The 11,520-nt window shown below is 39.8% G+C and overlaps 1 protein-coding gene across 1 annotated transcript; it reads left to right on the top strand.

Annotated features, from left to right (window-relative positions):
• Positions 1-3,318: 3,318 nt before the first annotated feature.
• LOC132563888 (uncharacterized) lies at positions 3,319-10,062 on the top strand. The gene is made up of 5 exons (XM_060228649.1): positions 3,319-3,595; positions 4,563-5,147; positions 5,208-5,714; positions 9,286-9,345; positions 9,485-10,062. The coding sequence occupies exons 1-5, from the start codon at positions 3,319-3,321 to the stop codon at positions 10,060-10,062; spliced, it is 2,007 nt and encodes a 668-aa protein (XP_060084632.1).
• Positions 10,063-11,520: the final 1,458 nt, after the last annotated feature.

Here is an 11,520-nt window from a genome sequence, read left to right on the forward strand (position 1 = left end):
TAAAGTCGCGAAACACTTTAAATCGTGTCGGTGAAGCAACCGCTACCGGATGTCGTCATCTCCCTATTCTCGATACAAAGGACGACTTATCATTTGCAACTGAGCGAAGAGAGACAACTCTTACATCTATTTTTGACGACAAACTATCCTCGAAGTCCAGGATTTGAAGAAATCCTTTATGGAGAGTAATGGATAGAGAATTAGGATCTGCATTTTAGTAAGATTGGTCTACAAACAAATCAACATGATATTTAATTTAAGTTTATATCACATATTTTTTTATCTTACAATACAGCAAATATACACAAAGATTATTATAATTTTGTATTTATCTAATTGAACGAAATGAAGAGTCACATTCGGCACAAATTACATATGGTTTAGATTAAAACATAATGATAATTCGACAAGACCGTATTCATCTTGAAAACGCTTAAAGGAGAAATGTATCGAAAAATAGCATGATAAGTCCGTTATTAGGCACTGGTTTATTCGAAGTATACTATATTTTGACAAATTAAACAACACAGCAGCCTCCAAGCAGGGGTAATTTCCTTCTAGGCACGTAATTTCATTACAAGTCATACTCGCCAGCCTTACCATGGTTTTATAAAACATGAAAATGTGTTTTAGTGTTACTGACACAATGGAATATAATATCTCCTTTGTATAAATAAGATTTTTTTTATTGCTGATGACGGTGAGCAAGTTGGCTAAAACTTAAATTTCTCTTTTTCAAATACACAAAAAAAGCTGCTGCACTCGTGATAACGTTTTTCTGTCTATGAATTGTTTCAAACCAACGCCGTGCCAATCCTGCTCATTATATGTAACGTAACCTCAAAACATTGTTTGTCCTAGTTTCAATTATGTTGTAAACTAAAACACACTGCCTCGAATACGTTTAGATTTCAGGAGCGAACCACAGGACCCTTTTTGCCGTTAGAAAGCTATTAACTCCATGATTTCTTTGACAATGTCCCCACCCACCCTTAAAGGATTCTACTGTTACTCCGGGTGACCCAGTTCTCTCCGTGTCAACTGCAGCATTTTTTTGCATGTGTATTTGTCGCCTTGTTCGCCGTATAAACAGAATACTGAGAAGAGATTTCGTGCCAGCTAGTGTTTTAACGCACGAAAATATCTATTATTTTAGGTCAGATTCAATGCGCTGTGTGTGCGCTCGCGCTGCTTTCAAAGGCACACACGCGTATGCGATACGTTAGCGCCTTTGTTAACAGTACAGATTCGCCAGAAATAGCATTTAGAAACGCGAAAGCCTTTGAAATGACCAGTCCGAGCCACTCGGTCTTCCATTAACAGGATCTCACTAACGGACCCAATAAGATATGGAATTCTATTTACTTACCAAAAGACACCTTAGTACACTCTCGGACTTCTCCAATATGAAAAACAGCATCTATCTCCCACTTAACACGGCAACTTCAAATATTTTACACATACACTTCTAACATCCACTCTGAAACAGGCACGTTCGCATAGGTTTAAGTATTCATTTGTTATGATGAGGGTTTTGTCAAATGAAAGCTGGGCTTTTTTCTGACAGTTGTCCATTATGCATGCTTTTTTCTAAATAAGTATACTATTGGCTAGATCCCTGGTGTAAACGTAATTAATTGCATTAAAAATATTCACCCATTCCTCAGTGTCACAGGCGCGTTCGCATGTAACTATCCCGGGCTCCCCCGCACCGAGGTTAATGGTACAGAGAAAAACATAACCGTGAATCACTTTACATGTGGTATAACGTACAGACTTTTCCCTTTTATGATATACAGACTCCACATTACTACATACAAAACCTCTGCCTTACCTACTACAACACACATACTCTTTACCTCTCTGTATATTACCACAAGTACTATCAACTACAGTTGCCGGGAAAAGAAGATAGCAGTACAGTCACGAAAAAATCATTTCCAATGCAACTTGTAATTTTAAGGATGTATTAAAACACATTAAAAAATCTAATCGTTTTATAGATCTCAAATGATCGGAAACATTTTGGCAAGACCTGTTCACTTGTAGATATGAAATAGACTACTTGAAATGCCATAGAAAAATAAGAAAAGAGCACCAGAACAGTAACCCCGTGCAATAACAGGATGTAATGAGGTAATATACTCGTTATTATTATATTGTTGATAACAACGCAACCCCGGATTAGTATATTTAGAACAATAGCTGAAACAGCAGGATAGAATAGGTATATCTAGCAAATAAGTGATCATAAAAGTCACGAAATATTTGGAAACGATGACACAACACACAATATAATTCAATTTTAGTGTCAATTTATAACCGCGTAATAAGTAAATAAGTGAATAAGTAATTGAAATTGATGGCAACCCCAAACATCAAATCACGTTTACAACAAATTCTACAGGAATATATATCAGACATGGTTCATACTGACTGTAAGCCGAAAAACCTCATTATTCTATACCCTAACCTGTTCACTGACCAACCATATCAGATAGAAAATGTTTGCTATTCTACACTGCACGGAATCTATATCGGAGAGATGGGAGATGTCGTCTGTGTGTGTATTTCCACATTAAAACAATGGAGTTACACAGCAATACGCGTGTTTAGTAAAATCTAGATTTATTATCCAATTTGCACCATGAATAAAGAGCTTCGTGCACACCAAAATGTTTTACGTAAGTTGTAACTACGACCGACCGCTATGTTTCAATATAATGGGTTTGTGTCAGCTTGGACGGTAATCATCTACATGTATTATACATGTCAGTGACATTTTACCTGGAGACAGGGTTATTTTTACCACAAAGCGTATACCAGGCCGCTACATTACTGTCAGGAAAGTCTTTAAGGCGGTGACTTGGTATAAATAAGTCTATCCCTAATTATATTTCGCTAACTTCCGAAAAATGCCTAATATGGAAGTACCATTGATTACAATCTTTAAGTCTTTAATAGGCATACTGGGTAACTCTACGCTCGATTGCTCCACTTAGCTTTTCCATAATTCATATTCAGTTTTGTTTGCTAGGTTTATAGTCCCATGGTTTGGATGCTAGTCATCATTACAGAAGCCGGTACGGTAATCTAGAGTTATCGGTATTGAAGAAATACTTAGATATTCAGGTTTAAAGGTAACTGCGACAAAAAAGTATCGCCTTAAAATTAGACGAGATAATAAGTCAGAACAGTGACGTCACAGTTGGGTGTAGGCCGAATTGTCTTGATTGTGACGTCACCGCTGGTCCATAGATACGTGTTTTCGGGATTCTGAGTTTGGCGAAGCGGAATTAGCCATGCCAACAGAAGAGAATGTCGGTGTGGAATGAAAGGTTTCAAACACTTGCTTCTGACGATCTGACTGATCGGACATTACCGAATACCGCCGAAGTTTTCAGGCCGGAGAACGTTCGTCTGAAGGATTCGAACGATGGAGTTTTCCGAGAAGAGAACGCCCGTCTGAAAAAAGAAAACGAAGAGCTACGGCAATGCTTGGTGACCATGAGTGAGAATGCCACCCGGAGGACGGCTCACGTACTGGCTAGTCTATTGGTCTGGAGTGATGAGCAGCTGACTGGTCAGGCCAATAGTATGTAAAATTCTCACCTTAAGAAAATATGATGATGTTATGTTGCAACGGAATACTTTTAATTAAGTTGTAATCCTAGTTTTACTGAAGTGTATATTATAGCCAATATTTCTTAAAAAATAAAGCTTACCTGGTTACTACCTCGGTTAGATCCTCTCTCCAGTAACAGTGATGTGACTAAACTTTGCTGCAATACGACAGTTAGGATTTAGAGACTTGAACAACTAGAGGAACCTAAATATGAGTTAGTCAACATTGAATCATCTCTTGTAACAGATAACAATTTAAACAGGAATTCTGTAACATCAAGAATGATTGTAAGGAGAGAAGTAAATCGCTGGAACACTCCTCCACACAACAAGAAACACAAGCTACAAACTTTACCTGTCCCTTCTTGATAACTGTTGGCGTATAATCTCTTTTAATTCCAAGTTTTTAATACGCTACCCTGAACTATAAATATGTTTATATACTACTGTAATCTTACAACCAGATTAGTACATGACACGTTTTACACATTATCAAACATCTATTATAAATAGACCTATCATTGTCTGCTAGTAAGAAGAGGGGAGGCCTGACAGGAGAGAGGCTAATCCTCACTGGCGGGACGCCCGCTCTCTCGGGATTTTGTCCGAGCTAGTACAACTCTACTGAATTTTCGTAAAGGCCAGATTATTGCAAATGCTTACCACACTGTTGACTTCTTTAGTGTATATAGTTTAAATGTGTGTTGTATATAGATACATATATCAAAAAATTAAAATACGTCAAACAAGAATTGGAATTCTTCATCATCAACCCTACTTTCAACTACAATTCAACTTTTCAACATTTAACAACTTTTCACTTTAGCACACACCGTGAATAATGACAATCTAGAAGTTCCAGCTAGAAGAACAACTAGTAACGATGTCGAAAAAAAATAAGAACATAAAAGAAAGTCTTGTGTTTGTTTCAATTTTAGAGTTCCTCTCATCAGATATACTGAATAACAACGATACAAAATTGAAATCGTCATCACGTGTCAGTCCGTTCAGGCCAATATCGCCGGGACCAATTCAGCAGATCCGCCCTATAAACCAGCAAGTTCCAACAGGGTCGAAAGGGAATACACATAACAGTCAGATTAACCGAAACGTGTCTGTTCCAAATCCACATGGTCAACATTCTTCTAATCTGGTTCACCTTGACAGCCACTACACGCATAGTCCAAGTAAGGAAGTAAAGCCGTCAACACCGACACCACAGCATGGCGATAGAAAAAGCGCTCAGTATTTAAAAGCCTCTGGGACGTCTCAGAAAGACACCCCTCGCCGCTATTCCCCTAGTAACTACACTGATGATGTGCCTACCGTAAATGTTGTTCCCAGCTCACCGTCACCCGCTAATAATCGTCAAATATCTCGAAGTCCTGTTCCACCGAACAAATCTCCTATACCACGAAATGGACCCTTCAGCCAGCCCTCTATCTCGACAGGAGAGGCGAGGAATAAAGTACTCACCCCTACCACTAACAGAGGAAGTGTGCAGTCATATAGAGAAAAGGGAAGTTCCAGCCTCGGAAATACCACAGGAACTAAAGAACGTCCGAATCTCCGAAATTCCACAGATTCTAAGGAAAGTCCCAGTTTCCGTAATACCAAAGAGGTTGGAGCAGATGGTATATCAAATCAAAGATACCCGGATTCGGCGTCGAGCATTGACGATGGCCTGGAATATCTATTATCGCGACAAATAGCCCCTGGGGAGTATACATCTAAGATTGCACCAGGTCAAGGTCAATATCAATCACGCTTTGAGATGCCTGGGTCTTCCTTCAGTGTAGGCGTTGGAGACAGGCGTGTCGCGGTCAGTGGAGTCCTTGATCAAACCAGAAGTGAGGGATATGGAAGTGTTCCGTCGAGTCTTGGCCAATTTGGCGGAGATCAGTCTGAACGTGGTTATTCAGATGGTATCCAATATGATTTAGGCGTTGGTCAAAGTGCTGGAAGTTCCGTTGGAGCACAAAGCATTCCTGTCAGCGTTGCCAGTAAAGCTGTAGGCGACCCGATAGCCACGTCCACGCCAGTCAGACCAGCAATGCCGGGTAGCACTGAAAACGCTGGCCCATACACAGGTAGGTTTTGGTTAAATGTAACGAGTAGAAGCTTACTCAGTAGCTCTAAATCGAAGTAAAAGTAAACGAGGTCACACAGATGTCGATCATTCTAAACGTATATTAGATTGCACTGGTTCCTGTGTCCCAAGTGAAAATTGAATATCAGTAAATTTAACCTTAGCTGTTATTGCTAAAATGTTTGTCTTATACCTGTCCCGCGGAATCTGTTACTTCATACTGTGATTAAATTTTGAAAGAGATGTTTACACTGTCGCAGATTCTAATGAAAGAGCAACCCAAATCTTAATGATAATACATTGACAGAGCAATTATTTCAACTAAATAAGATCTGTAGAGATAGAGAAAAAATGGAAAACAGAATCTCGTAATTACGTAAGTTTGGCGAGAAGGAAGCGAAACAAGCCACATACCGATATCGATGTCTTGCGCTGCATTGTATTTTCTTCTGTAGAACTAGACCGCGAGCGCAGCCATGTTTTGCGTTTTATCGTTTAAGGGATATCAGGATAAAAACATTAATTTTGTTATTGAGTTCTTCGTTCGGGAATCCCCTCTCAAATTTAGCGCTGATGAGGTTATGTAATAGTTTTGAAAACGAGGCAGTTCGTTTTGTAAACACGAACACACGATGCCGTGCCGAAATGACAGGGGCAGTGGTGACACAGTGATTAAAATCCCTTTTTTCAGCACCGGATTTTGTTATTGGTGTAGCAAATGTTATTTGATAACTCAAAGTCTATTCAGAATTAAGAAATAGGTGACATTAATCGCCAACATCCTTGCGACTGATTTAGGCGGAAAGCCAAATTGTTGTGAGGCGATGGTGCTATCATATTTGACGCAAAAATTACATATTGAGACTGTTGACCAACAGATAAGGATTTCCTTTTTATAAATAGTAATTAACCTCTTTATGTGCATATTTCAGCGAAAACCAACTGTCATTGCTCATAAGGTGATACACTTGAGATATATATATATATTCAATAACAATAAAAGAAAATAAATAAGTAAAAAATCTCATTGTACCCTGAGATCGCATTAAGGAAGTCATTTATTTCCAGACCCAAGGGTTCACTTACAGAATGCAAAACAACGATACAACACCAGTATGAAAAATCACAATCACTTATGCATGTAACATAGACTAAAGATTTGTTTGGGTAATGTAGGTAAAACAAGAGATAGAAATATTCTTTAAATGTACTTTGAACTGTTCTAGATATAAACAAAACATAGTACAGACTTGTGCGAAATGAAGAGAGCTAAAATTCTGTTTAAAACACTTTGTAACGTTTATTCGACTTTTCTGGCAATCAAATTGATTAAAACGAATTGACCGCAAATACGACCAGGTACTGAAAAACACACCTGGCCCCACTTGTATAAAACACCTCAATTTGAGATTTCCTCAAGTCGAGATTTTCCTAAGCTGATATCTCCTACAAAACGGCTTGTATAAAATTTTCTCAAGGAACAGGAGGAAGGCATCGGCTAGGATGTCCTGAAATTCCTTGAGGAATTTTATACAAGATAGTTGCAAGGAGATATTAGCTGAGGAAAATCTGGGCTTGAGGAAATCTCAAGTTGAGATGTTTTATACTAGTGGGGCCTGATTGATTAAATATGGGCAGTCAAAAGCACTATTTAAATATTTGAAAGAAAGAGATTGTCTAAAAATCGCCCGCCTGTGTTTGAGGCCAGGAAGACTAGATGTCTACAAGTGTCAGCGTATGACAGGGAAGTGGAGTCAACCTGTGCCTTAAAACAAAAAAAAAAAACAAAAAAATCAAAAATCTTTGTGCTGGACTATTTCCACTTGGTAAATTAAGAAGTTTGCTAAGGATACCAGATCTGACAACAACATTTTAACTGACTCCTGACAAGACTTATATATAAAGACTTTATAACAGATGTTTTTTTTTTTATAAATGTCGGCATTATTTACTCTCCAGTTTGGATCACTATGTAAAGAATAACCGCACAACTGTTTCGAAGAAACAAAAACTTATATTTGCGTTAAAATATGACCATCCTTGAATTAGAAAATCATGTAAAATTTGACAACAAACACCGTATGGTCCTTAGAGGAGAAAACAAATACCCCAAATGGGTGGGGAGCAGACAGGCTATCGTCATACAGTTATGTGATTGACAACTGTTAGTTCTGAATGACTTCTTCACTTACCGGACAGTTCGTTGGTCCTGTGCCACTTCCTCGCTCGCCGACAGTTGGCACTCAGTGACAACATAGCTTGTCTGATAGTTGGTCCAGTGTGACATCATAGCTTGTCTGACAGTTGGTCCAGAGTGGCGTCATAACTTGTCTGACAGATGGTCCAGTGCGACATCATAACTTGTCTGACAGATGGTCCAGTGCGACATCATAACTTGTCTGAGAGTTGGTCCAGTGTGACACCATAGCTTGTCTGACAGATGGTCAAGTGCGACATCATAACGTGTCTGACAGATGGTCCAGTGCGACATCATAACTTGTCTGAGAGTTGGTCCAGTGTGACATCATAGCTTGTCTGACAGATGGTCCATCATCAACTTGCGACATCATAATTTGTCTGAGAGTTGGTCCAGTGCGACATCATAACTTGTCTGACAGATGGTCCAGTGCGACATCATAACTTGTCTGACAGATGGTCTAGTGCGACATCATAGCTTGTCTGACAGATGGTCCAGTGCGACATCATAGCTTGTCTCAAAGAGGGTCCAGTGCGATATCACACCTTGTCTGACAGTTGGTCCTGTGTGACATCATAACTTGTCTGACAGATGGTCCAGTGAGACACCATAGCTTGTCTGACAGATGGTCAAGTGCGACATCATAACGTGTCTGACAGATGGTCCAGTGAGACACCATAGCTTGTCTGACAGATGGTCCAGTGCGACATCATAACTTGTCTGACAGATGGTCTAGTGAGACATCATAGCTTGTCTGACTGATGGTCCAGTGTGACATCATAGCTTGTCTGACAGATGGTCCAGTGCGACATCATAACTTGTCTGAGAGTTGGTCCAGTGCGACATCATAACTTGTCTGAGAGTTGGTCCAGTGCGACATCATAACTTGTCTGACAGATGGTCCAGTGCGACATCATAACTTGTCTGAGAGTTGGTCCAGTGCGACATCATAACTTGTCTGACAGATGGTCTAGTGCGACATCATAGCTTGTCTGACAGATGGTCCAGTGCGACATCATAACTTGTCTGACAGATGGTCCAGTGCGACATCATAACTTGTCTGACAGATGGTCCAGTGAGACATCATAACTTGTCTGACAGATGGTCCAGTGCGACATCATAACTCGTCTGACAGATGGTCTTGTGTGACTTTCCCATTCGCCGAAAGTTGTACCTGTGTGACTACTTCATCCAACAGACAGTTGGTCAAGTGTGACTTCCTCGCTCACCGACAGTTGGCCCTCTGTGACTAAATCTTTCGTTTAATAGTCGATCCTATATAACTACCTCCACACCCATCAGTTGGTCTTGTGTGTCTGTAATAGTTTTATAAATATAAGCAGGTTCTAGTTTTGTTTTGTTTCTGTATTTTCAGATAGTTTAGAGCAGAGCCGAAGTTCGCAACAGCAGTCTGACATGGCTTCTCGGGTCGCAGGTACCAAACCTACCACATCATGCTTGTGATAAAACTTATAGTATAATATACGGTAACTGGATTTGGTTTTGTGTGGTATTTTAGCTTATAATCATATATTTGATACATGTAAACAAAAAATTGAATTATTTTCTTTCAGCTCACAGCAATGTGCTACACCGTCCAATTGACAATGTGATGGGGTTTAAGCCCACTCTGACGGAGTCTCGTTGTCAGAAACTGGCGAAAATTAAGTCCAGTAAGAGATTGATTGGGGAGATAGCTTTCCAGTTGGACAGACGAATCCTGGAGTATGTATTCTCGAAGAAATTTGTGCCCGATAAAGAGAACCGTAAGCGATATTACGGATATAGCATTTCCAATGTGGGAGAGATGATACGGAAGGAAGCCATGGATGAACAGGGAAAGGTCAATGTCAGAAAGGAACTGGAGATGCGTTATCGCTTTGACTACATCATGAAAACGCTTTCATCCTTCGGTTACATCCTTGATAGACATAGTCAGTTTGCTCAGGACATGGTCAATAAGCATGGTTTGCTGAACGCTCCTCCAGACAAACAGACTGTGAAGGTGTTCGGCCTCGAAGATCCAGTTATCCTCCGTGTCCTGTTAAGTAAACTGTTACGAAGCGATGTTGAGCTGCAGGACGAATTGGTGTTACTAGACTGCCTCTGTTTACTTGCGCATGACGACCGGAAGCCAATATTTCTATGGTAACCTGAAGCTGCAAAGCCGTCATTTTATGGTTCATGAGGTGGAAATTGAAATCTTAGTTGATTTGTAAATAATGTTATATCACAGGAAAGCAAGCATCCATGTTTGCAATTTTGAAAATAAAAGATATTTGCTAATCATGATCAAGTGTTACATTAAAATATATTGAATTCATATAATTCAGCATGAAGGCCGTTCCCATCACTCTAATGAAACAATAACAATTCAGAGCTTAATGATCGGTCGTATACTTAACATTTCTGTTAGTCAGTATTGTAGCTTACTGTAAATTTTGTAAGCCCTGATGGAGTGGACTTGCTGCTACAAATGCCATCAGTTTCGCCACCCACTGGATGTTTTCAAATTACATCCTTGTACAAAATTCAAGGAAATAATTGCTAGGGTTTATCTGATGAAGTTTTTATCCATGTTGAGGAGTCGCTCTGGCGTTTGCCTATACAAGTATAACAATCAGATGTGAGCTGCAAAGGTTGGTTAGCCAGACTTGTTCAATAGAGGCTGCAATAAGCAGACACGGTACAACACAGTACTGGGCAATACCGATAGTTCCGGCTAGGTCAATAGTTTCCTTTACAAAGAATTATCAGGGATTATGATATTCTGAAAATCAGTGTTATTTCCTGAATATGAAATTGTTAGCTTTGCAGTTTATGTCGTAAACATATTCTTCTGTACGCTTGGTCGAGGAGTTACGTTAAGCCAATTAAGCACGTTGGCAGCCAAACTCTGCCATAGGCTACATATTGTAGTGTAATCTAAACTTTCTGCCCTGCGGGTAAGAAAGCCACACATAAGTTATTTCTAGCGATGACGTTAAACGCGCAATTGGTCAGTTGCAAGCTGGTTGCTATGAAGACGATATTGCAACAGAATACTAGTGTCGTGTGTCGACTGTCTTTCTGCTAAAGTATAGACTACAGCAGGAACAACCGACGTCGTAGAGAGCGTCTATGAGTTACTACGTCAGCTTACGTAAGAGATTTTCAAGGGATGCAACTGGAATTCACAAATCTAGGATCAGTTCCACCACTGAGTAGGGCTGAGATCAAGAAGACCTTATTGTAAACCAAGGTTGATACATCCACCAAGACCTTAACGTTCATACAACAATTATCTTTTTGAGGGAGAGGGACTGTCATCGTGTTTTGTCAACTGATAAAAGCAGATTTTGCATTGAAGACGCTGACAGATGTCTACGTGTCTACCGACGTCAGTGGGGAAAGATTTCGGAATGGCTGTGTCTTTCAGAGGGAGAGATGATAGCAGTACCTCGGTCATCATTTGAGGCGGCACATATGCATTCAACCTGTATTACTACATCTCCGCGATGGTGGGCGATGGTGGATGTGGATTAACAGAAAAACTTCACATTGGTTAGGTTCTCAGACTCAATGTCGTTCATTTCTTCTCTCAGCGTTGGAGGATTGAATCGTAAGATAA

The sequence above is a fragment of the Ylistrum balloti genome, unplaced genomic scaffold (assembly GCF_031769215.1).
Source record: "Ylistrum balloti isolate Yb309-2 unplaced genomic scaffold, AGI_CSIRO_Ybal_v1 Utg371896, whole genome shotgun sequence".
NCBI lineage: Eukaryota > Metazoa > Mollusca > Bivalvia > Pectinida > Pectinidae > Ylistrum > Ylistrum balloti.